This window comes from Muscardinus avellanarius (assembly GCF_963383645.1).
Source record: "Muscardinus avellanarius genome assembly, chromosome: 17".
Taxonomy (NCBI): Eukaryota; Metazoa; Chordata; class Mammalia; order Rodentia; family Gliridae; genus Muscardinus; species Muscardinus avellanarius.
In genome coordinates this window covers 18,531,164-18,558,513 of record NC_137803.1, presented here as the reverse complement: position 1 = coordinate 18,558,513, position 27,350 = coordinate 18,531,164, and the positions used below count along the sequence as shown (strand labels likewise).

Sequence of the window (27,350 nt, the reverse complement as noted above, 5' to 3'; positions counted from 1 at the left end):
CTGGGTGCTCTTTCCCACTCCCATTCCAAATCATTTCCCCATCCAATTTATGGAAAATTATAAATATCCAGCAGGTCTAAATTATTCACATTAGCGTTTCCTGTTCTGTGTCCCATCCAGTGAATGTACCGTTAGGAGAGGGGGGACACCAGATTTGGGCTCTGTTCTTATTGAGGAGGGTCCAATGTGTTCTTCCTGCTCCCCACCTAGTGACTGAAAATCAATGAACCCCAGATAGAAAGAGCAAGACGGGCTCAATTGGGAATGGAGCATTACATCTGTCGTTGGTTGAGGGCAGGCACGGATAGAACCAGCGAGCTCTCTGCTTGAGCCTGAAAACAAGTTATCCAAAGGGAATCTCCCCAGACAGAGAAGGAGGGAGTGTGGTCTAGCTCCAGTCCATTCATGGGAGGAGCTTGTGTTGTTGATGGGCCAGCACCCGGGGAAGGAGTGTTTCCCCTTGATGTCTTAATTATACAATTTTTGTTGCTTCCTTTAATTAAGAAAAAGTAGTCATGATTATAAAAACAAGCTGCCACGCTGATAAACTACCTCAAAAATACTGAACAGGTTCTTCTATGGTTTGAAGGTTGCATGAGTATGTTCCCAGAGGCCCCCGTGCTGGAGGCTTGGTAAGTCCTCAGCGCGCAGGTGTCGAGGGGGTGGGATGTTTAAAAGGCCGAGCACGGTGCAAGCTAATTGAGGTCACCCGAGGTGTGGCCTTCAGAATGGAGTAATAGAGTTCTTGCGGGACCCTGGTTGGTTCCTGTGAGAGTGGGTTATTATACAAAGAGCACAGATGGCCCCTGAGTTTATCTGGCTTTCTGTCACTGTGTGGTCTCTTGCTCTCACCAGCACTCCACCATGATGCTATCCACCATGTGGTGATATAGCCAGAATGCCCTGACCAGAACCCAGAAGATACTGGCAACATGCTCTTGAGTCTCCAGAACTGTGAGCTAAATAAACCTCTTTTCTTCATAAAGCCTCTATTCTCAGGTTCTTGGGTATAGGAACAGAAAACAAACTAAAAGTGGGGAAAGGACTCTGAATGGTCACAACTCTTCCATTCTGAACAACATAGAGGAGAAATTTCTCTACCATTCACAGGGAAACTTCTGAGTTGTAGTTATATCTTATGGTCTAGAAACCACCCATTGGGGCTGCAAATGGACAGAGCCAATCTGGCCAATTATATAAAGATAACTAAGAAGAGGGAAGCAACACTACAAAAAGGAGTACCAGAAGAGGTGTGAGAAGATCTCTCAGAGGTGTCAGGGGTGCTGTGGGGTAAGGTGGGAAGGGGTTGGCCGCCCATGGAGTCGGGCGTGGAGGTCAGGTGACCCAACACTGTCTACTCTCAGGCCACAGTCACAGCTCTCCCCAAGGGAAGAAAGAATATTTGGCTTGCTACCTCTGAATGGTTGCCAGCAATCCTCCTGAACCTAATCAGTGAGGGAGGAAGAAACCCCTAACACTAAGAATCCCAGTCAAGCCATATGCACAGTACAGTAGAAGTAACCTAGCTCTCTTTGGCCTCAGCTCCTACCAAGATTCCTCTTCCTCCTCCTCCCCCTCCTCCTCCCCTTCTCCTCCTCCTCCCCCTCCTCCTCCCCTTCTCCTCCTCTTCCGCCTCCTCCTCCTCCCCTTCTCCTCCTCCTCTTCCTCCTCTTCCTCCTCTTCTTCCTCTTCCTCCTCCTCTTCCTCCTCCTCCTCCCCTTCTCCTCCTCCTCTTCCCCTTCTCCTCCTCTCCCTCCTCCTACTCCTCTTCTTCCTCCTCCTCTTTCTCCTCCTCCTCTTCCCCTCCTCTTCCTCCCCTTCTCCTCCTCCTCTTCCTCCTCCTCCCCTCCTCCTCCTCTTCCTCCTCCTCCTCCTTCTCCTCTTCTTCCTCCTCCTCTTCCTCCTCCTCCTTCTCTTCCTCATCCTACTTCTTAAGTGGTTCTGGGATTGAACCCAGGTACATCTACCTTCAAGTTATACCCACAACCCTACTTTATTTTTTATTTTTTAGAAACAATTTTGCTATGTTGCTGAAGCCTTGCTAAGTTGCTGAGGCTGGCTTCAACCCTGCAATCCTCCCAAGTACTGAGATTATAGGCACATACCACCATGCCTGACAACACCTCCCTCCTCCTCCTCCTCCTCCTCCTCCTCCTCCTCCTCCTTCTTCTTTTCTTCTTTCTCTTCCCCTTCCTCTTCCTCTTCCTTCTTCTTTCCTGCGTTGTTCTCCACCTCGGTCTTGTAAAGCAGGGCAGCCTGCTGCTGTCTGGTGGGCTTAGGATCAGGGCTGCAGACCAGCTTGTGAGGGCACTGTTGGCTTTAGGATGGAGGCTGAGTGTGTCTGTGTTTCTGGATCTTGTTGCTGTTGTGCAGACCCTCTTTTTCTATTTCCTTCATGGACTGTAGATTTGGAACACAGACCAAATGCAAATGGTGGGGAGTCAGCGTGGTTCTCTAGATGAGAAGAGCCCTGTGCTGGGAGGCCAGACACCCGAGTTCAGGTCACGATCATCTACACAAGTTTGTGTGTGGCCTTAGAAGGCAGCTCACACAGCCACCATGGGGCTCAGTTTTCTCATCTTCTGAAATGTTCGCCTAGGACTCCACACCAAAGGTAGAAACTACCTGGAGACTCCACTCCTCTGTGATGATCTGGAGGGCTGGGTGAATCCTCAGAGCCTCTCTCAGGAGCACATGCACATTTCTTAAGTTGGTTCATTATATCCTGGCCCCAAGGAGATGGAAACCAGGTTTAATAGCTATGAGGCCGAGGGGGGAAGCTGGAGAGACTAGAAAGCACCTGAGGTTAAGTTGAGGAAGAAGGTACCGATGGGAGCGGCTTCAGCCCTGTCCTTCCTCCCTCGTGCCCCCCAACTAGGGACTACCTCCTTCCATGGGAGAGATGTCATCTATCCCGGAAATGATTTGTTTCTAGTTCTGCTATTCAGCATGCAAAGCTGACAACCTGGGTGTCTAGACAGTTATATCGAATGGATGGATAATTCCAGGCAAGTTTAAATATATCTATATTGTTAGCCTACACTATACAGCTTATTGTGGATAAATAGAGGACTTCTTTTTCCTTTTTTCAAATTGAACATTGACTGGCAACTGTCCTGGAGCACCTCTAGGGTGGGGAGGATGGATTTTTAGATTTGAAGCAGGAAGAAGGCTCAAAGCAGGGACGGTGGACTCCCATTTGAGTGAGCCCTGGCGTTCCACTGTCAGTGGGAAGGGGCGTCTGTGCAGGGCCGGCTTCCAGGGCCCCCCTCCTCCCAGGCTGCCCTGGGCTCAGCCTGTGTCTTTGCACGCAGCTCCTCTCCCCAGATCCCTGACACAGGCTAATTGCTTGTAACAAAGCTTGGCCTTAGAAATGTCAGGCATAATGGGAAGGGGGAGGAGGAGGAAGAAGAAAGAAGAGAATCAAAAAACAACAAGAGGATTTTGGCAGGAGCCACTACAGAGGGCGCCGCCTCGGGGCTCCGGGCGGCCAGGTTTATTAACTGATCCGGATTCAGAAGGTCACCACCTTGTGGGGGCAGTTGCTCCGGCCCAGCGGCCCCCAGGTAGCAGTTGTCAGAGCCTTGGAAAGGGCAGAGAAGTGTCAGCAGGCCCCACAGCTCTTCCCAGCTGCACCGAGGCCTGGCGGGGCCTGCCCTCCTCCAAATGCCAGACTACACATTGAGTAAGCCCATTCCTTCAAGGCTGCGGGGCCCATCCCCGACAGGAGGCAGCCTCCTTTGGAGGCTGGCCTTCAGGCAGGGAGGCCAGGGACATCCTCCACATCTCTGTCTCTCACTCTCTGGAAGCTGAGGAATGACAAGAATGACCTTGGCTTTGCCCCCAGGAACTCTATTTGCGGTACCTTACTGGTCTCTGATTTTAAAGTTCTTGTTTTTACAGTCATCCAAAAATCGGATAAAGCTGATCTGCACTAAAGCATTGACAATGGGATCTAGCTTCTAGAGCGTTTGCAATTGTCAGTAGAAAGGTCTGGCCAAGGGCGCTGCCCCAGGCAGAGTGACCTGGGGCTCCCAGCCTGGCCCCATGGGCCGCTCATCCTCAAGCTGAGCTGACTGTGTGTGTGTGTGTGTGTGTGTGTGTGTGTGTGTGTGTGTGTGTGTGTTGGGGGGTTTATGTCATCCTCCTCCCCCTTCCCATTATGCCTCCCATCCAGTATCAAAGTCAATTACTACGACATCAGCTCCTGTCTCTTTGCTGAGGTCTGTTGTGCGGTCCAAGTAGGAACCTTGGCTCGTAGCTTAACCCATAGAGCGGGCACTGGGGTCCCAGGCAAAGGGTGCAGAGGTCAGGAGCCAGGCTGCCCAGTTCCATACCTACCACTACTGTCTTCCAGCTGAAAAGCCACTTTCTTTCTATCTCAGTTTCCCCAGCTGTACAATGGGGAGCATGGTACCTATCTCATGTGGTTATTGCAAGGATTAAGTTTATACACAAAAGTGCTCAGAAACAGTACCTAACACAGTGAATTTAATATGAGTTTGTTACCTTATGCATTGCCAATATTTTCGTCTTGTTGTTGTTTGAAATCTTTGTACTGCGTCTGTTAAGGAGTATTCTTCTTCCTCTAAAATCTCTCCTAGGAGAGGATTAGACTGGACAGTATCAGGTGGCAGAGATGCACTGAGCACCTACTACACCGTGTTAAGTTCAACACACGGAAACGAACCAGGCCTATATTGTTGGCAGCATTGTTAGAAGAGGGAGGTAGGGTGCAATGCATGTGTTCGGAGAAGCCCAAGGGCAGCAGAGGGCACCCAGGACCACAGGGCAAGAAGCCTAGAAGAGCTTAGGCCTGGCTGTGGGCAGGGGCTCATTTGGTCTCAGTGCAAATGCAGGGTTTTTGGTTGCTTTTGTATAAGAGTGAAAGACAATTAACAGACATATCAGCCAGATCCAATGTGTGGACATTGTCTGAATCTTGCTTGGAACTAACCATAAAGCACATTTTCCAGGTGCCCACCTCAAAGCTGAGAGCTACCAAGCAGTGTCTCTGGGGCTGAACACTCTTCTACGTGCTAAATTTCAACATCTACTCACCCACTGGACGCCTGTCCCAGATGTTCTTCAAGTCAGTCTGTGCTTTCCAGTGAGGACTTTTCCGACTCTTCCAATGGAGATCTGCCCAACTCAAATCCCCACTGTTCTCCAAGCTTGCCTTCCCATCTTATACACCCTGTACGCTTACATGCCTACTCCTCCTTGCCTGAATGGGACTATTACTGGCTTGTCTCTAAATTCCTGGGACTTAGAACAATATCTCAGCTGACTTTGGGTGTTTGCTCAATGGGCGCAAAGAGGAATGAATGAATGAAAGAATTGGATGCACCAACCGTGCTTTGCATTTGGCTGGTGCTTTTAATATTCATTGGACGTAACCAAATGTTCAATACCATTATCTACTCAAGGAAAATGGATTCTGAGGATGCAAGGACAGGGGTCCCCTTAATTTCCAAACTTGAAGTCAGCATGCAAATATATATATATATATATATATATATATATATATATATATATATATATATATCACAATAGGGTATGCTATCTATTTGCTTCAGTTCCACAAATCAATTCAAACCCCGTTAATACTTAATTTAATTCACTGGCTCTTTTTTTTTTTTCGAGAACATTAACAGATATATTATTAAGCTGTGGGGTCATCCGTAATTGGTCATCTCTCCGTGAATTAAATTTTAAAAAGGAAAAGTAAGATCAAAGAATAATCAGATTTCCTATTTATGCTGGGCAACCAAGTTACCTTATATTTACTTTCTAAAAATAGATTATTTTCTTAAGATTCAAGCATTTGTTTTCATCACAAGTGATCTCAATATATCTTATATAGAATTAACAAATACATTCCAGGTAATCGTATTACACGTTTAATAGATTTAGCATTACTGAGTGATGTTTGAGTAGAAGACACTGGACCGGGTCCTGGTAGAAAGCAAAGATGGACAGAATATAGTTCCATCCCTAAAAAGTTGCCTGCAAATAATAGAAGGATGTGAGCCTTGGGGAAAGCTGCCTATGAACGTAGGCTTCCAGATGCCACCACGAGCCCGAGACACTTTGAAGTCTTGGCCTAGTGATGTGGTTAAGGATGGAGCATTCTATTGGGTCTGAAGATACAGGAGGATGTGGGATAGAAGGAAACTACAAGACCAACTTTCTCTACTAATCTCCTGCAGTGATGGGTACCTGGAGTGGACCCCAATTGCAACAAACAAGCTGTGATGAGCATCCTTGAATGTGTGGCCTTTGGAGACTTCCCTGCAAATGTCCCTGAGATTGCTGCACCACTGGAATGGCTCTACATGACTTGACAGAACCTTGGATGTGATAGAGGCCAATGGTTCTTTACTGGGAACAAACCCTGCCCCTCCCACACACACACCAGCGGCCACTTGGCAATGTCTGGAGATGTTCTAATGGTCACAAGTGGAGGATGTGCTATTAGAATACAACAGGTAGAGGCCAAGGTTTTATTTTTGCCTGCCTGATACTCCTTTTTTTCTTTTGGTAATAGCATTCTGATTTTCCTCCAGCTTGCTGATTCCTCAGTCAGTCCGAGTTGTTCAGAGCAGAGTGGACTCCACCCTCAGGCCCAACCAGTTTCTGTACAGAATTGGGCACAAGGCCTAAGTAATGTCCTGAGACTTGTCCGAAATCCTTTCAGCCACAGCTACCTCACTGGTGCATGACTGCCTTTGCTGCTGCCTGTCTTCACTACCATATAGAGAACATTCTAGGAAGAGAGTCAACACAGAGGACAACACACCCAAGAGGTATTTGAATACTATCCTTCTGTTAGGTTCTAAAACCTTAGGTAATTTCCATACGTCTCTATCTATCTATCATCCATCTATCTATCTATCTATCTATCTATCTATCTATCTATCTATCTATCATCTTCTCCCTCCTTCTCCCTTTCCTTCTCTCTTTTTCATATTAGGGATTGAACCAGAGGCATTTTACCTCTGAGCTACATGCCCAGCCTTTTAATATTTTATTTTTATTTTTATTTTTTTGTGGTACTGGGGTTCCTGGAATCCCTTCTACCTCCAAGCTACACTCCCAGACCTATTTTATACTTTTTTTTATTTTTGGAAACAGGGTCTCTTAAGCCAGCGCGGCTGGCTTCGAACCTGCGCAATCCTCCTGTCTCCGCCTCCCAAGTGCAGGGATTACAAGTGTGCACCACCACGCCCGGCTAATATTTTATATTGAAACACGGTCTCACTAAGTTGCTGAGGCTAGTCTTGAACCTCTCAAGTACTAGGCTCTCAGGCTCTCAAGTACTAGGATTACAAATGTGCACCACCAAACCCATCCCCATCTTTTCTTGAAGATTCATCTTTTTTTTTTTTTGCCCTGGGGATTAAACCAAGATGTATTCTACCTCCGAGCTTACAACCCCAGCCTTATTTTGTATTCTTTATTTTTGAAACAGGCTCTCACTAAGTTGCGGAGGCCATCACTATGTAGCTGAGGCTGGCCATGAACCTGCGATTCTCCTGTCTCAGTGTCCCAAACACTTGATGATTCATCTCTTAAACTTTCCTGTAGTAACCATCAAGTCTGCCCCCACATTCATTTGTTTAGATCAGGATGAATCCAGTTTATGTCATTCAAAACTAAATATAACAACCCTGACAAACTGAGTCTCTAGTTTTCATTGAATTGAAACAGGAAAATAGGTTCCCAAATGTGTAGAAACCACTAGCCTTTTATATTACTGTTAGAAAGGTTTGTATCTCTGTCCATAGAAGGAACATTGAACGGCCATAGCAGTATCGGGACTTTCTAAACCCAGACATTCCTTGGTCTCTTTAGTTAATTGAATTTAGCATCTTAAAACATTTTTAACAAGTTTCTAGGATCACAGAATACCTGGAAGTTATATTATGAATTATTTTGATTTTGTTTTACAGATAAAAGCATGGAAGAAAAAGATATACGTTAACAATCCAGGTCATTCGACATATAATTTATCTCAAGGGTCCTTTAAACAAGCACTTTTCACTTAACATCTAAAATAAAATCTATTCAGAAAAATATTTCCACATAGTACTTCTTTGGAACTTATACTTGGAACTCATCTGTTGCATATAGAAAGATAAAACTGTAAATGACACAACTGTATATTCAAATAAGAATTGAAGAGGAGTATTAAAAATCCACTTGCCTGGGTCAACGTTCTTCCCTGAGAGGTCACATTTCTTCGTGATTTGTGATTCCTCTGGTGCACTCAGAAATCCTCCAGTAAATGAGGGTAGTTCTGGTCCATTTTTGCTCTTCCTATTTCCCCTGATCACCCTCTTCGAAGAGGTGCCATCAGAAGAGTGAAAACAACCACATTGGGGTCTACATCAATTACACATGGAAACCATTGTGCACTCGGGGGTCTCATCTTTGGGTTGACCATGTGTTCTTGGTGGTTTGGGCCAGGTGGCTGCGTTTCACTTTCATATTACCCTCATATGCCTACGCGAGATCATGGGAAGAGGTCTTTATCATGTGTCCCAGGTGTTGGCCTGATCTCTCTCTAGTATTGCAGGAGGGAGATGCAGCATCCTTCTTGTCTGCTGTAATGAGAAAATAAGCTGTTGCAGCCAGCTCCCTCCATCCCTTCTTCCCACCCTTCTTAACGTGGGGGATGTTTGATGCTCTCTTGGGTAAGAGACTTAACATCAAAACAGCACTTCTCCCCCCCCACACACACACACCATATTTTTCTCAAGTATGACCTTTAGATTCTGAGCCAGCTGCTGTATGATCGTGTCCTTGGGTTGGCCAGTCTGGAAGAGAGGATGACACTATAACTAAGCCTGCATCCCAATAGTTGACCTCTGTGGCCTGCTTTGCAGCTCAGGGGGATTTCTGAAGTAGACCTAAAACTGCCACTAGCTAAATAAGCCCCACAAGGACATGGATTTCAGACATGTGTGAAGGAAGTTCAATATGGGATTAACTGTTAAGGAACTAAGACAACTTTTACAGAGGAGTGTCTTTGTGTCTAAATGCCTTGCATCTCTTACTGATGATGCTGGATAGAAGATCAAAGAGCTTTAGATAATAGTGTGACTCAACCTCCCCATTATGTATGAAAGAACCCAAGACTAGCAAGGTAATGGTGCTCCTTCAAGATGATGCCAGGAGCTGCAGAGGGGCCCAAGACGCATTCTGACTGTGGTAGGTTTTTGTTTTTGTTTTGTTTTGGTGGTAGTGGGGTTCCTGGGAGCCCTTCTACCTCCAGGCTACACTCCCAGACCTATTTTATATTTTTTAAAATTTGGAAACAGGGTCTCTTAAGCCAGCGCAGCTGGCTTTGAACACGCGCGATCCTCCTGTCTCCGCCTCCCAAGTGCGGGGATCACAAGCGTGCGCCACCATGCCCAGCATGACTGTGGTAGTTTTTAAACATGGTTCTCAGCTAGGTTTGGTGATGCATGCGTGTAATCCCCAAAACGTGGGAGGCTGAGAGGCTGAGACAGGAGGATTACAGGTTTGTGGCTAGCCTCAGCAACTTAGTGAGGCCCTCTGGAACTTAGTGAGATTCTGTTTCAAAATAAAAGAATAAAATAGGGATAGGGTATAGCTCCAAGGTAGAATGACCCTGGCTTCCATCTCCAATACTACTAAATAAATAAATAAGTAAACAAATATATGCATACATACATGATTGTGCCTCTCAAGTTCTTTGGTGTTTCTACCATAAGAGTGGGCCCATGTCTGTTTGTCCTGGAATTTGGGCTCTGTGATTGATTGAACAATGTGGCAGAATTCACAGTTAGCAGTTTTCCAAACCAAGGCTTAGAGAAACTGGTAGCTGCCATTTTATGTCTCTTGGAATTCATATTCCTGGAATCCAGCCACCATGCTATGAGGAAGCCCTAGAAGCCTATATGCCCATGGAGAAATTCACAAAGAGCAGAATCAAGATTCCTGGCTTTTGGTCCCAGCTGAACTCCCTGCCAATAGCCAGTACCAATTTACCAGTCATATGAATGAACCATCTCAGAATAGGAGCCTCCATTTCTACCTCAGCACTAGCTGGTGCTCCCCGGAGCAGAGATGGTCCTGCCTTATAAGCTCTGCTCACATTGCAGATTGGTGATGGGATGGGTAAATGTTTGTTTTTAGGCATTTGGTGGTCTTTGGCTGCGATTTTAGAGTAGTTTGTAACACAGTAATAAAAGACTACGATCTTCCCTGTCTGATACACTCCAGGTCTCACCATCCAGCATCTCCTTGGGGATGGGAGATGGAGTCACTGGGAAAAACATCTGTATCAGTGATGCTCACACTTAACCTAGGAGGCTTTGAAAAATGCCAGTCACCTGGCTATTTCAGTGGACCTGCGGTAGGTCCTAGAACCTGCATTGTTGGTATGTGCCCGAGTTGCCCAAGAATACTGTATGTTTGCTTTAAACTATAGTTACCGTTGTAATAGAGCAAATGCACCGGCCAAAATGCTTTGGGAAAATTACAGCCATTCTTCTGATCTACCCTCTCTCCCACTTTTATCATTTTGTCTTTTGAAAGAGACTGCTAGCAAGCATTTGGCAAAGGGACAAAATATTACTTTAATCCATTGAGTCATATGAGCTAAAGCCGTATGTATCTGGAAGCAAGAGGCCACTTGCCTTAGAGGTCTTTTGTGCAACGTCGGCCTGGTTAGAGCTGCTGGCCCAAGGCCCTGCCCTGGGTCCTCCCAGCTGTTCATTGCTTGCTGGGAGCAGCACGTTACAGTGGGAAAGGTACATTCTCTGGACCGAGGCAAGCCTGGTTTAAAACCTGGGGCCTCTTATTGTGTGTGACCTTTAGCAAATGACTTCATCTTTTTGAGTCTCTATTTAGTCATCTGTAAGATGGTGATAATCACGTCACTTATCATATAGGATTGCTGTGGGGATTAAATGACTAATACACATGAGGTACCCAGGAGGTTGCCTGGCACATGGTAAGGGCTCAATAAATATCACAACTTGTGCCCTGTCCAGCAAAAAATAAAGGGGAGGGGACACGATGCGTGCCATTCATTGCCTACATTTACCAAGAATCCATGAACTCAGTAGTGACTACACACTAATGGAAGCCAGATTCAATCTTTAAGACACGTTTTAAAAATACACATTCCCCAGTCTCAGGGACTCTGACTCGATAGATAGATGTGTGTGAGCCCTAGAATCTGTGCCAATGATTCTGGAGAGCCGGCAGGCCTGGAACCCAGCAGAACACTCTGGGTTCCTTGCTCTGGGACATGCTGAATCCATTAGCAAATTAATCCGGAAGACATCGCTCTGTTCCAGCAGATTTCTACGCATTTGGTGCATCCCATGTAAAAAAATGAGGTTCCCAAGTTCCTGACAACCTGAGGGGCACAGATCGCAATGGATTAGTCCTGTTTTTGATTTCCAAAGAGAACAAGAGTCTAGTCTGTTCAGGGCACACTTTGGAGGGACTCACCTGAACTACCCTAACCTCTCCCTGTTTGCTATTAGCCACCTCTACACCTGACCCAGCTTCTGCCCATAGAATGAAAGATGTCACTCCCAGAGATTTTAATTAATCGTCTTCCTTTTTTTTTTTTTTTTTCCTTTTGGGTCAGACTCCTTAGTGTCTATCATGTTGACAGCCCTCTGGGGAGTCTTTTGTTCTGAATAGGTGAAAAATTGTACCCACAAAAAGAGTTCCCCATCCGATCAATTTTCTCTAACAACTTTATTGATTAGCTGCAGGAACATTTTTCATTTATTAATTATGAAGAAGATGTTTCAGAGATTCTTAAAGTTAACTATTGTGATTTTTTAAAAATACTGAGTTAACATTGACTGACTCCACTCAAACTGCTTAGCATGGAGCCGTCGAGCAGGGGTCTGGAGGCCTGGCACGGAAGCTACACAGCGCCTGTGAGCTCAGGCAGCAGTCTGAATCTTCATTTGGGACTGATTAATTGATTACTTCGGGGGGGGGGGAAACATGGCTTGTCCTTTTCAATAATGTGTTAGCATCAAAATATCATCCCATTATGATGTCCAGGCTGGTGATGGTTAATTAATTAATTGCTGCCAGTTAAAAACGATGTTCGACCCAGGTAAATCTTTCACTTATTAAAATCAATTTTGGTAATGGCTTTGCAAAGGGATTTGGGAGTAGAGTCAAGAATCTTGGCTGGCTCCTCCTTCCCTCTCTGCTCCCCTTTCTCCTCCCTCCTTCCTTCCTCTCCTCAGTCTGGTTTCCTGCTGACAATGGTAGGTGTCTATCTAGTAGAGCAGGGTTCAGCAGAGCAGGTCAGAGATCCCTGGGCAGGGGATATTCTCTGTGGATAGCAGGCTGGCTTTCTCCTCCTCCTCCTCCTCCTCCTCCTCCTCCTCCTCCTCCTCCTCTTCCTCCTCCTTCTGAGTTACTTAGCAGAAAACAGCCTGATGGTCGACATCCTTGCCAGCTGGATTCCCAGGGCTTCCTGAGGAGGAAAGCTGAGCTGCTCGGAAGTGAGGAAGCTCGTAGCAGGAAAGCAAATTCTTGCTTCTTAGTGCCCAGCAGCATCCCCAGTCCGATGCCACAACCAAGCACAATTCTAGACAACATTCCTGGCAAGTCACTCCACTCCTGGACCAAAGAAAGAGCCACCTGACTTTGTTCCTCAAGATACAGAGACTGACATAATTTTGTTCTTCTTTGTGGCCGAGTAAAATTCCATTGTATCTACATCCCACTTTTTCTTCATTCATTCATGTGTTGATGGACATAGTTTAGCTCCAAAAGTTGGCTATTGTGAATTGTGTTGCAGACATGGGTATGCGCGCAACACTGTAGTATTCCAACTTTAATTCTTATGGAAAGATGCCAAGGAGTGTATAGCTGGAGTGTATATATAGTCATCTGGTGGAGTGGTTGGAACAAGAGAATAAAATGCTATGTGAGCTCAGCCAGTCCCAGAAAGTCAAGAGTTTTACGTTTTCTATCTACTATAAGGGAAGCTAGAGAAAAAATAGGAAATGAGGAGACTTCGGATAGATGAGGAGAGAAACCAGTAGAATAGAGGAAGGGAGGTGGGGAGAGGGGAAAAGAAGGTTGAGGAAGAAAACTATTCAAATAATGTTATATTCCTATGAGAAGGCGTCACTCCACTCTCAGCAGCGTGCATAGGGTGGGAGGAGAGGGGAGCGGTGGAAATACAGCAGGTGCTGTGTGCGTTCATGCTTGCATCACTTTGAATCTATGCTGCATGATTGTAATGTACCATAAAAGTATAAAAATTAAAAAAAAAAAAAAAAGAAACGGCCACTGGCCTGGGTGAGTCAGGCTGTGTGCTGGGCACAACCATGATTGACTGTTCTCAGGGTAAGTTCAGTCTACTGCAGCAGTCTTCTTCTTCCAGTTAGGACAGAATGGAGGAATTTCCAGGAGGAAGGTTGGCAGTGGGTGAGAGAGATCAAGCTAAGAGATGCCTGCCGCGCCCCAAGCAGCTCACTGGGAAAAGGAGTTCAATCCTAGAATAAGAGATTATAAAGGGGAGTATTTCTCATAAGCAATAGGAGAGAGTGAAATGAATGGGATTGCTGAATGTGGATGAGCCCCGTGAAAATAAGAGAGAGCGTGAGAGGCAACACAACCCCACCCCCGGGGTGCAGAGGGAGCTCAGCAGAGGGTGGGCGTCCAGTCCTGTGCAGGGTTGAGAGGGCTTCAGTGGGGCGTAGAAGGTCTGAGGCCAGAGGATCTGAGTTTCCAAAGAGTTAGAGAATAGCTAAAGCTTTACATCAGGTGTTTGTTGTAAAAAGAGAAACGAGGAGGGGAGGCCCCACACTTGACAGCACTGAGGGGCTGGCTACTGGGCAATTGGGTTCTGTAGAAAGAATCAGCCCTCTCCGGGTGTGGTGGTGCATGCTTGTAATCCCAGTGCTCGGGAGGCTGAGATAGGAGGATCACAGGTTCAAAGCCACCCTTGGCAGTTTAGCGAGGCACTCAGAAACTTAATGAGACCCTGTTTCCAAATAAAGAAATAAAATCAAGCTGTGGGTATAGCTTGTAAGTAGAATGCTTTTAGGTTCAATCCTCAGTACCTTAAAAAATAAAAATAAAAATAAAATCTCCCCAGAGGTGGAGAGAGCTCAGCAGAGAAAATGGGGCGGGATAACAGAAACATGTACCATGTGAAATGGGCTGATGGCTCCAGAAAAAAAGAAAAGCATGCTCATGCCCTTTCGTATGATCTTAGTAGCAATAAAGACTGCTTTCCATTGTTAAGAAATTAAAGAATGAGGATAGGAAAACAGATATTGGTAAAAAGTCCCTGTTTCTCATCTGGTCACAGTGGTACATGTCTATTATCCAAGTACCTAGGAGGCTGAGGCAGGAGAATTGTAGGTTCAAGGCCAGCCTCAACAACTTAACAAAACCTTCAGCAACTTAGTGGGACCCTATTTCCAAATGAAAAATAAAAAGGGCTGGGGGTATAGTTTGGAGGTAGAATGCCCTTGGGTTCAATCTTCAGTACAAAATTAAAAATCCCCATTATCAAATAAAGGGGTAAGGTAGATTCTAGACATTTTTCCTTACCCCCCCCACCACATCATGCACAAAGCAGATCATTGAAAGGAAGATTGGGAGCCTTTAGAAATGAAGCCCGTAGTTCTTAGGAGGTAACATGACATTGTTAATAACAAACTAAACTAACCACATGTTTGTTTGTTTGTTTTGCTGATGGAGTTAAGGACCGGAAGCATGAAAAAAATCATGGATCATCCTGAATCTAGCAAAACCACTGTGTTGATCCTGTTTGACATTCTTTTGAACAAATTTATAAAGTCTGGACTGAATTTGTGCAGGTAGCTTGAATCAATATCAACGGGAATTCTTACTACAAGAATCTTGATTACTGAATCAAGGCAGGGGGCGGGAGGTCGGGCTCAGAGCTCTGTTCCTAATCCTGCCTTGTTCAACATTTTTATAAAATGAGTATATGAAGGCAGAGAAGACATGCTTATCAGATTTCCAAATATGACTCATGTCTGGGAGGGATAGATAACACAGCAAAAGAACAAATCAATATTCAAAGTTATTCTGTTAGGTTGGAATATGGAAATAAGCCAAGAGTTTAACAGGAATAAACATAAAGTCTGACTTTAGGTTACCAAAAAAAAAAAAATCAATAGCAAATGCAAAGCATTGGGAAAATATGGCTTGGTCGTGGTTGACATGAAAAAATGGTGCATTTTTTTTAATGATCATAAGATGAGGAAAAGAAACAGCAAAATATGAACGCAGAGAAAGCTGATAGTGCTAGATTCTGGTTTTGTTTGTGTGCTGTCAGAAGCCAAACTGGAGATAAGAATTCCAGAACAAGCCATCGATTCGGGACATGATCCCAGACGCCTTCTCCTGTACGGAAGGGGAAGAGCAACAGGGAAGGAGCCAGCACAGGGTGGATATGAAGCCAGTGACCATGAGGATAAAGAGAGCACGATGCCAGTTCTGAGAAGGGAGGAGAACGTGAATCTCGGGGTTATCCCAGCTGAGAGAGAGGAGCCATGACATTTATACACCAACTCACCTTGGTCATTGGTGAGGTTCTGGTTCATTGGCGCCTCTGACTCCGTGGCGCAAAATGGGTTCTGACAGCCAGAAAAGCCACCAGGCAAGACATAGAGATGCTTCAGGCTAGAAGTCATCTGTCTGACACCAAAATGGTGGGGCTCAAGGGCACGCGGGCTAGGCACAGTGGCTTCTGCTGCAGTTTCCCAGAGTTACACAACACACACAGGCTATCAGTTACAATTTGAAAACTGTATTTAACACTAGGTGCCACATTCAAGAGAAACCTTGAAAAAAGAATAGAGTGTTTCTTAGAGTATGGACACAAGATGATGAGGAGTTTGAATACCATATCACCCAAAGATAGAACTAAGGAGTCCAAGATTAGACTTGGAAGACTTGGGAGACCTGGGAGCAGATGATAGCCATGCAAATCGTATCTTGGGTGTCTAACTTCATGTATCCAAATGTAAATTCAGTTTTCTCCCCTCAAAGCTGGAGCCCTGTGGCTTGAAATAATTGTGGACAAACAGAGAAAACACTGTATGACCCCCATGGTTTCCCTGAAATAGTAAGATTCCTATTCTAGAGAGTTGGTGGGAAAGGGAAACTGAGTAAGTACAAAGTCCAAAGACCAAAGCCAACAAGTTTACATAAAACACACACACACACACACACGCACGCACACACACACACACACACACACACACACACGCACACACACACACGTTTAAGGATTTTGACTAGATTTTGATATTGAAGCAATTGGTTAAAAGAGCATACAAAATTTACTGGGCGTGGTGGCGCACGCTTGTAATCCCTGCACTTGGGAGGCGGAGACAGGAGGATCATGTAAGTTCAAAGCCAGCCGCACTGGCTTAAGAGACCCTGTTTCCAAATAAAAAAGTATAAAAATGGGTCTGGGAGTGTATCCCAGAGGCAGAATTGTTTCCAGGAACCCCAGTAGCACAAAAAAAAGTATACAAAATTTGAATAAATTCTTAATCTGAGGCTGAAAGAACAAGAAGATTCATTTAACCCCCCTCCAAATGAACAACAAATAAGAGATAATTTACTACTTGTGCGAGCATATATCATATCTATAACTATCCTTACACATAGAATGGTATATAGATATTGATATACAAGTATAGTTAACCTAATTATTCATCCATACTTATACACATGTGTGGCAAATTTAGCTACTATGATTTTGATATTATTACCAAATCCTCCATTTGGTGAAAGTAAATTATGGCACACCCATACTATTGATCATTCAGTTGCAGAACTCTCTTGGGATATGAAATAATTATGAAAACCCAGTTTTCTCACAATAGGCAGTCTTCTTACCACACAGCTGGCCCAGCGTTTTTCTTGGATTCAATGCTAAAAGGTTTCAAGGACACTCATCTTCCTTGTATCACTCCTGGATCCTGGTCAGGCTTCTTTCTGACCATGTGGCCTTTAAAATATCCTCTTACTTCTCAGAATTCTGGCTTTCCCCAGGAAAGCCTTTTCATAGTCTTGCTGTGAGAAATAAGAAAAGGAACAATTCTTAGATATTTAAATTATTTTTTCTTTTAGGTTGGTCTGGGGAGAAGAAAAGCCAAAGCTGTCTCCAATGTCATTGTAGGACAAGATCTTTAATTTTTTATTTAATATTATTTCTGTTAAGGACAAGATGCTTCTATCATTCCCGAGGAGACCATTCAGAATGCAATACCCTGGGCAAATAATTATGAACATATGCATATCAGAACAAAAACAGGAGAAAAATCTAGAGAAGCAAAGAAAGCAACATCCAGAGACCCTGGCTGTACAGTTCAGAAAGGAGGCTGCGGCCAAGAGTGCTCTGTGAAGCCTGTGTCAGCAAGGAGGAAAGCTTTGCTCCAGGCCACTCCCCAAGACTTCTCAGCATCCTCAGGACTCCACAGCAAAATAATGAAGCAAGAAAGATGCAGTCTGAACAGCAGGTACAAGCCGGGAGTAGTGGCGCACGCTTGTAATCCCAACATTAGGGAGGCTGAGACCTGGAGGATCGCGGTTCACAGACAGCCTCAGCTACTTAGTGAGGCCCTCTGCAACTCAGTGAGACCCGGTTTCAAAAATAAAAGAACAAAAAATAGGGCAGGGGGTGTAGCTCGGAGGTCAAAAAAAAATAGCAGGTACAGGAAACATTCCCTGGCCCCCAAACTAGGGAAGACTGATAGGATTCACAAAGCCTACTCACATGTATTATTTATTTAGTTAATGATACTGAGGATTGAACCGAGCCCTATTTTTTTTAAATAGGGTCTCTTTATGTTGCTGAGGCTGACCCCCAACCTGCCATCCTCCTGTCTCAGTCTCCCAAGTTTTGGGATTACAGGTATATATCATCACACCCAGCTCATGACTAGCATTTATGAAAACAAATTCAACTTAAATATCTATCTGTAACAAGTGAAGATGTTCCTGTACAAATCTAAGAAACTAAATTTGAGGCAAGGTTAAAAAAAAATTAGAGCTGAACTTGATGATGGAAGGACCTTTGCAAGAACTTTCCTGGCATCTCAATTGTGCGTTCTGAAAATGGGGTAGAGACAAGATGGAGAAATCTCGTCCTATTTCTTTCTTGCCAGGGACTGCCATGCAGGAGATTAATATTCTTGGGTAGCTCAGTGCTCTGGACTTTGTGGGATGCTGGAGGTAGAGGGACTACATCTTATACCAGAACAAGTCTATAGTGCTTGCAAAATACTTTTTCTTTGTGTGTGTGTGTGGGGGGGGGGGTACTAGGAATTGAAGCAGGGGGAATTCTACCTCCGATCTGTCCCCCAGCCCTGTTTATTTTGTTTTGTTTTGCTCTGTCCTGAAACAGGGTCTCACTAGGTTGCTGAGGCTGTCCTTGAACACGTGATCGTCAGCCTCCCAGGTACTGGGATTGCAGGCATGTACCACCACCCTTGGCCCAAACACTTTCTTACCAATTATCTTAGTTGACTTCAATATTGCCAAGAGGAGAGTATTATGGAAAAATTAGGTTCTGCCCGTCAAGGGACGATTGGGTGAGAAGTGGGGGCTTGGAACCCCTGTTCTCTTTATTCGTTCTCTCTGTGGTTTTCTTTCTGCTGAGCATAGCTGCCTCGAGAACCACCCTTTCCTAAAACATCCCATTCATAACCCACCTTGACATGGGAACTTCCATCCTTGAAGTGTCAATTCTCTTTTTAATTTTTTTTTATTTTGTGTGCTTTTATTGGTACACTCTAGTCTCACATCATAAGGTAACTCATGCTGACAGTGACACACACGCACATGATCTTGGTGCCCCCTCCCCATTTCCCTCCCTCACAATACAGAGCACCAGATCGACGTCGGTATACATTCACATGCGTACACATAGTCCATGGTAGTATTTCTATGAATGAACTTACGTCTTCCTCCACCCCTACCCTTATATCTCCTCTCTGGCTCCCCTGAGTTTTCTCCTCATCATCTGGAGTTTCTCTTGTATCCCATTTGCTCCCTTATCACACATATTAAAGAACCCGTATGACCCTTCGCTCTCTGTGATTGGCTACAACTCTTTTTTTTAAAATATTCTTTTATCAGTGCGTTATAGTCTCACATCATAATGTGGTTCAGAGTGACAGGGACATCTATGGACACGACATTTGGTGACCTTCCCTCTGGCTCCTTCCCTCTCCTTTCCCTTCCCCATTGAAGTGTTAGCTCTTGTAGCAAAATTATCTCAGGAAGTTCCATACCCGGACAAAAATGTGCCTAGGAGTCTCGTTATATCGATGACATTATTTGCCCTGGAGGATGAGTTTTTGTGTGTGCTCGTATGACCAACTCATGCGATGGAGAATTCAGCTGCAGAAGTTCCTAGGTACTCATCTGGAGCGTGTTTTTCTCAAAATAAGCAAAAGGCAAAATGGAATGAACAGTGAGCTACCATTTTTGTTTTTCTTAAACTTTATTTATTTAGTATGATGTGTGTGTGTGTGTGTGTGTGTGTGTGTGTGTGTGTGTGTGTGTGTGTGTGTTAGACATGTTTGAGGTCTCTTTGGAGACGACCCCTGTGTAGCAGAATGATAGGGTTGGTAGAGATTATCAATATACTCTTTTTCAATATACTCTTTTATAAGCTTGGAGATTTGTAATATGTGTATATATCACTCATCTTTTCTTTTTTAAATGCAGACCTGGAAGGGTGAAATGTCAAGGGTAGGAGTTAAGCTCCAAGGCAAGCTACTGCGTCTGAGCTCTCAGGCAGAGGCAGGCCAGCAGGGTGGGCCCAGAGCGGGCAGGGTGCTGTGGCTGAGCTCCCGGCTCCAGCCAGCAGGGAATTAGGAAGGGTGAGGTGGTATCTGGGCTTAAGAAGGGGACAAGTGACATGAGTTTAGAGAGGGGAAAGCTGACAAGGTGAGGGGTACCCAAGTGTCCTCCTGCCATGGAGTCTTAGCTCTGGAAAGGAATTTTAAGATCATTCCATCTGGTAGTTCCAAAATATCAGTTGGCGATTTGTCTGTGTCAGAGTCAGCAATGACCCTTGTTTAAAAAAAAAATCAGATTTGTGGCCCATTCCAGGTCCCCAAATCAAAAACTCTTAGAAGGTAGAGAAGTTTATCATTTCTGCAGGTTTCTGGCTGGGAACCACTGAATCTGACTATCCATCTCGCACAGTGGAAAGGGATTTTCTAGAGAGGTGCTGCTGGTGTGGTGCATCTCTGGATCTGGGACAGTACCTATTAGCAATGTAGCTCAGAGCACACTTCAAGGGACACTTCAAGGGACACATGGGCCTGGGCTTGAACCTGGGTCTGCCATTTATTGCCTATGTCTTGATATTGTTATTCCTCAACCTCCTTGTCTGTTACATGGATTTAATAATGCCTACCCACAGGTTCAAATCTGAATAACATAATGCACACACATAACCTGCTGTGATTATTACTGTTCTATTACAGCCAGTGCATCCTTTCAGGAAGGAGTCATAGCTGGATATAGAATGTCCCCTGAAAAGCTCACGTATCAATGTTCAGAGTAGATGTAATTAATTCACGAGGGTTGTAATCTTATCAGTGGATAAATCCACTGTAATGAATTTAGTGGGTGGCAACCTAGGCAGGTATGGCTAGAAAAGGTGGGTCCCTGGGAGTGTGGCCTTAGGGACTGTGCCTTTGTCTTTGAATCCTCTTGATTTCTTGCTCTCTCTCGCTCCCAGCCTCCATGACGTAAGAGCAGAGCCCTTGCCCTCTCCCTCCCTCCACTTCCTGTCACCAGGCCTAAGCCCCGCAGAACCCACCTGACATGGACTAAAACTCTGAAATCTCCAGAACTGTGAGCAAATAAATCTTTCTTTCTCTAAGTTGTATGTGCTCCCTTGGAGTTTTGGATTATGGCAATGGGAATGTTGACCAAAATAGAAGGTAAGGACCTTACCAAAAGATATAGGAGCGTTGTTGCAGGAAGAGACTGAAACTAACTGAATAATATTGGCAGCATTCAGTAAAGTCCAGCATGCGACCATACAAGGAGCTCCAGCAAAAGTGGGCCTGGCCCGTGGTCTGTTGGCTGTGAGGATCATAATCCCATGACCACGTGGGTCACTTAGGTCTGGGTTCTGGTGAACACTTAGTGCCCAATAGCTCCCATAGAATACACAATCAGGCTTGTAGTGGGCTCATCTTGGGCTTATGCCCTGAGTCACACTGGAGGGAAAAACAGACTGATTCTAGATCTTCAGAGGACAAAGAGAAAAGAGCTCTGGGTGGAAGAACATATTTCCTCTGTTGATGTCTTCTACCTATATATAAATATATAATATATATATTTACAGTTCTGGGGATGGAACCCAGGGGCATTCTACCTCTGAGCGATATCACCAGTCCTATTTTTTATTCTTTATTTTGAAACAGCGTCTCACTGAGTTGCAAAGGAACTCACTAAATAGCTGAGGGTGTCTGAGAACCCGGATCCTCCTGTCTCAGCCTCCCAAATGCTGAGATTGTAAGCATGCACACCACACCCTGCTCCCCTTTAATAATTTAATACTGAGGCAGAACCACTTCAGGAATATTTGTACCATGTACCCAGTGTTGGCATGTCTCAGTCTGTTTGTGCTTCTATAACAAAATGCCACAGACCAGATAATTTATAAGGAACAGAAACTTATTTCTTGCAGGTCTAGAGCTTAGGAAGTCCAGGATCAAGGCACTGGCTGGTTAGGTTTCTGGTGAAGGCTGCTGATTACTTTTACCTCATTGCTGCATCCTCTGGAGAGGAAGAACATCATGTCCTCACATGGCAGAAAGTGGAAAGGCCAGCTCACCAAACAGCTTATAATCCCATTCACAAATGGGGACTCCTTCTGGCCTAGTCACTGCTTAAAGGCTCCTTCCTCTCTCCCTCCCTCCCTCCCTCCCTCCCTCCCTCCCTTCCTTCCTTCCTTCCTTCCTTCCTTCCTTCCTTCCTTTCTTTCTTCCTTCTCTCTCTTTCTTCTTGCCTCCTTCCTTCCCCCTCCCTCCTTTACTTTCTTTTTTTTTCTTTCTTGCTCTTTCTTTTTTCTCTCTCTTTCTTTCTTCTTTTTTTGATATTGGTGTATTCCACCCCAAGCTATACACCGGGCTCTTTTTATTTTTTATTTTTATGCAAGATCTCATTAGGTTGCTGAATCTGGCCCCCAACCTGCAGTCTTCCTCCCTCAGCCTCCCAAGTGTTGGAATTATAGGTGTGCCCCTCCTCTTAATTCTATGTGAGTTTTGGCGGGGACATACTCAAACAGTGGCAGTATGACTCAGGTTAAATTTCTTTATTTTTTTTAATTTTTAATTTTTTTAAAAACAAATTAGTAAATATTTTATTCTTTTCAATTCTATTTTATTTTATTTTTAAAAACAATTTGTTATTGAACATAAATAGTATACATTTAAACTATATTTGGTGCCCTCTCCCCCTGCCCCCATTTTCCCTTCCCCCCTCCCACCAATGGTTGTCCAGGTTAGCCATGTCATATTCATAATTTTACACATATTCAGATGTAGACCCTCATTAATCAAGGTCAGCCTTCCTCCTCTCCTATCTCTCCATTCAAACTTTGCTGGTATTTCCCCTCCATTATCTGGAGTCCCATTATCCTTTGTGCTTCCTAGTTTGGGCATATTAGAGGAAACATATGTACCTTCTCCTTCTGTGCTTGGCTGATCTCACTTAACATGATGTTCTCCAGGGCTTTCCATCTTCTTGCAAATGATATAATTTTGTTCTTCTTTATGGCTGAATAGAATTCCATTGTGTGTATTTCCCAAAGTTTTGCTATCCATTCATCTGTTGATGGTGGTCTGGGTTGGTTCCATATTTTGGCTATTACAAATTGTGCTGCTATGAACATAGGTATGCATATGTTGCTGTATTTCTCTGAATTCAACCCCTTTGGAAAGATACCCAGGAGTGGTATAGCTGGATCATATGGTGGATCTATTCCCACCTTTCTAAGGAATCTCCACACAGATCTCATAGTGGCTGAACTAGTTTGCATTCCCACCAACAGTGTAAAAGAGTTCCTCTTTCCCCACATCCTCACCAGCATTTGTTGTTGTTTGATTTCTTTATGCTTGCCACTCTGACTGGGGTTAGATGGAATCTCAGTGTAGTTTTGATTTGCATCTCCCTTATGGCCAGTGATGAAGAACATCTTTTCATGTATCTATTGGCCCTTTGTATCTCTTCTTTTGTGAAGTGTCTATTTAGTTCATTTGCCCATTTCTTGATTGGGTTGTTTGTTTTGCTAGTGTAGAGACTTTTGAGCTCTTTGTATATTCTGGATATTAGCCCCCTATCAGAATGGTGGCTGGTAAAGATCTTTTCCCATTCTGTAGGCTTCCTCTTTAGGTTATTGATAGTTTCCTTTGATGAGAAGAAACTTTTTAGTTTGATGCTATCCCACTTGTTTATTCTTGCTTTAATTTCCTGAGCTTTGGAGGTTTTGTTGAGAAAGTTACTGCCTGTGCCAATATGTTGTAGTGTTGAACCTATGCTCTCCTCTACTAACTTCACAGTCTCAGGTCTAATTTCTAAGTCTTTGATCCATCTTGAGTTGATTCCTGTGCATGGTGAGATATAGGGGTTTAGATTCATCTTTTTACAAATGGCTAGCCAGTTCTCCCAGCACCATTTGTTGAAAAGGCTGTCTTTTCTCCAGCGTATGAGTTTGGCCCCTTTGTCAAAGATTAATTGACTAAAGATGTGTGGGTTTGTTTCTGTATCTTCTATTCTAATCCACTGGTCAGTATATCTGTTATTGTGCCAGTACCATGCTGTTTTTACTACTATTGCTCTATAGTATAGTTTGAAGTCTGGGATTGTAATGCCTCCTGCATGTTTCTTATTGCTGAGAATTGCTTTGGCTATTCTGGGTCTTTTCTTTCTCCATATAAAGTTCATGATTGATTTTTCTAGGTCTCTGAAGAATGTCGCTAGTATTTTAAAGGGAATTGCATTGAATCTATAGATCAGTTTTGGCAGAATGGCCATTTTGATGATATTTTTTCTGCCTATCCATGAGCACAGGAGATCTTTCCATCTTCCAAGGTCTTCTTCAATTTCTTTCTTTAATGTTTTATAGTTTTTGTTGTATAGGTCTTATACATCTTGGGTTAGATTTATTCCTAGGTATTTTATTGGTTTTGAGATTTTAGTGAATGGAATTGTTTTCTTTGTTTCTTTCATTGTGAATTCATTGTTGGCATAAAGAAAAGCCACTAATTTCTTCAGGTTGATTTTTTATCCTGCGACTTTGCTGAATTTGTCAATCAGCTCCAGAAGTCTTTTGGTTGAGTTCTTTGGGTCTTCCAGATAAAGGATCATGTCATCTGCGAATAAGGATAATTTTAATTCCTCTCTTCCTATGTGAATTCCTTTGATTTCTTTCTCTTGCCTTATTGCTGCAGCAAGAGTCTCAAGGACTATATTGAAAAGGAGTGGTGATAGTGGGCATTTTTGTGTTGTTCCTAACTTTAGCGGAAATTCTTGCAGTTTTTCCCCATTCAGTATAATGTTGGCTTTGGGTTTACAGTATATTGCCTTAATGATGTTGAAGTACTTTCCTTCTATCCCAATTTTTTGCAGTGTTTTTAACATAAATGGGTGTTGGATTTTGTTGAATGCTTTTTCAGCATCTATTGCTATGATGATGTGGTTTTTGTTCTTGGTTCTATTTATGTGGTGAATAACATGTATTGATTTGCATATGTTGAACCAGCCTTGTTTTTCTGGGATGAAAGCGACTTGGTCATGATGTATTATTCTCTTGATATAGTTTTGAATGCGTATAGCTAGTATTTTGTTTAGAATTTTTGCATCTATGTTCATTAAGGATATTGGTCTGTAGTTTTCCTTTCTTGAGGTGTCTTTATTTGGTTTGGGGATTAATGTGATACTGGCCTCATAGAAGGAATTTGGGAGAGTTCCATCTGTTTCAATTTCCCGGAACAAGTTATGAAGTATTGGTATTAGTTGTTCACTGAAGGTTTTGTAGAATTCAGCTGGGAACCCATCTGGGGCTGGGCGTTTCTTTGGTGGAAGAATTTTTATTGCCATTTCTATTTCTTTGGTTGTAATTGGTTGGTTTAGGCTTGCTATGTCCTCTTGGCTGAGTGTAGGAAGGTTAACTGTGCTTAGAAATCTATCAATTTCTTCCAGGTTTTCAAGTCTATTGGAGTATAAATTTTTAAAGTAGTTTCTGATAATCTTTTGAATTTCTTCATTTTCTGTGGTGATATCTCCTTTTTCATTTCTAATTTTGATAATTTGAGTTGATTCTCTTTTCCTTTTGGTTAGCTTGGCAAGGGGTTTATCAATTCTATTAATCTTTTCAAAGAAGCAACTTTTTGTTTTATTGATTCTTTGAATTGTTTTTTGTTTTCTATTTCATTTATTTCTGCTCTAATTTTAATGATTTCTTGCCTTCTGCTGTCTTTGGGAATAGACTGTTGCAGAGTTTCTAGGTCCTTGAGTTGTGTCATTAGGTTCTTTACTTGGTGGTTCTCTGTCCTTCTTATGTGGGCACTCAATGCAATAAACTTTCCTCTTAATACTGCCTTCATGGTGTCCCATAGATTTTGGTAGGTTGTCTCTCTGTTTTCATTTGTTTCCATAAATTTCTTTATTTCTTCCCTAATTTCTGCTCTTACCCATTCATCATTCAATAGTGTATCATTAATTCTCCATGAATTTGAATACTTTCTTTCGAGTTTCCTGTTGTTGATTTCTACTTTTATTCCATTGTGGTCTGAAAAGATGCAAGGAATTATATTACATCTTTTAAATTTGCTGGTATTTTCTTTGTGTCCCAGGATGTGATCTATTTTGGAGAAGGTTCCATGGGCTGCTGAGAAGAATGTGTATTCTGTGGTTCCTGGTTGAAATATTCTGAAAATGTCTATTAGGTCTATTTGGTTTATGGTTTCCTTTAGTTCTAAAGCGTCTTTACTCATCTTTTGCCTTGAAGATTGGTCCAGTGGTGTGAGAGGCATATTAAAGTCTCCCAGAATTATTGTATTTGGGTATATTTGGGATCTGATGTCCAGAAGGATTTGTTTTACAAATGTGGTTGCACCCACATTTGGGGCATAAATATTTACTATCATTATACCTTCTTGGTGTATTGTTCCTTTTAATAAAAGGAAGTGCCCTGATTTGTCTCTTTTGATGTGTTTTAGTTTAAAGTCTGTTTTGTTGGATATCAGGGTTGCTACCCCTGCTCTTTTTTGGTCACCAATGGCATGGTATATCTTTTTCCATCCTTTCACTTTCAGTCTGTGAATGTCTTTGGCTGTGAGGTGAGTTTCTTGCAGACAGCATATATTTGGATTATGTTTCCTAATCCACATTGCCAGTCTATGTCTTTTGATTGGTGAGTTTAGTCCTTTGACATTAAGAGATATTATTGAAATATGATTTTTGTTTTCTGCCATTTTGTGTTCTGTTTACTCTTGGGTGGTTTGATCTTTCTTCTTTACTTAAATGGCCCACTTATTAACTTCCTCTCTTATCTGGTTCTGAAGTCTGCTTCTTTTTTCTTCCTTATGGTTTATTTCTTTAAGAATTTTCTTTAGTGTTGGCTTTGAATTCATGAATTTTTTAAGATTCTGTTTATCCTGAAAAACTTTGGTTTCTCCATTGATCTTGAATAGTAGTTTTGCTGGATAAATGAGCTTTGGTTGGAAGTTATTTTCTTCCAGGGTATGAATCACATCGTACCAGTCTCTCCTAGCATTCATGACCTTGGTTGTATAGTCTGGGGTGATTCTTTTTTTTTTTTTTTTTTTTGCTGCTCCAGTCAAGGTAAGGGAAGCTTTATTGAGGTCCCGAGGCCACCGTGGGGCTCCAGCGGGAGGCCTGCGGAGGGCTTTCTTGACCTTCTTCTTGGGGTGCAGGTTGTTGGTGTGGCCGCACTTCTTCTTGCGGCAGTTGACGGCGCGTGGGTGCAGCCGGGCATAACACTTGCGGCAGATCATCTTGTCGCAATTGTACTTCTGGGCGAGCTGGCGCAGGGACGGCTCGATGATGACACCCCGCAGGCGAAGCACCAAGTGCAGACTGGACTCCTTCTGGATGTTGTAGTCTGAGAGGGTGCGGCCATCCTCCAGCTGTTTGCCCGCAAAAATCAGACGCTGCTGGTCAGGGGGGATGCCCTCCTTGTCTTGGATTTTGGCTTTGACGTTCTTGATAGTGTCGCTGGGCTCAACCTCGAGGGTGATGGTCTTGCCCGTCAGGGTCTTCACGAAGATCCGCATCTC

General features: G+C 43.6%; 1 protein-coding gene across 1 annotated transcript; it reads right to left on the bottom strand.

The window, feature by feature from the left end:
* Window positions 1-272: 272 nt before the first annotated feature.
* LOC308276079 (uncharacterized protein) lies at window positions 273-27,350 on the bottom strand (the record flags this gene model as incomplete). Its single annotated transcript, XM_080714680.1, has 4 exons — window positions 26,805-27,350; window positions 15,581-15,698; window positions 3,462-3,583; window positions 273-332 (listed from the first exon to the last, which is right to left on the bottom strand). Exons 1-4 carry the CDS (start codon window positions 27,345-27,347, stop codon window positions 273-275), a joined length of 843 nt encoding a protein of 280 aa, XP_080570806.1. The 5' UTR covers window positions 27,348-27,350.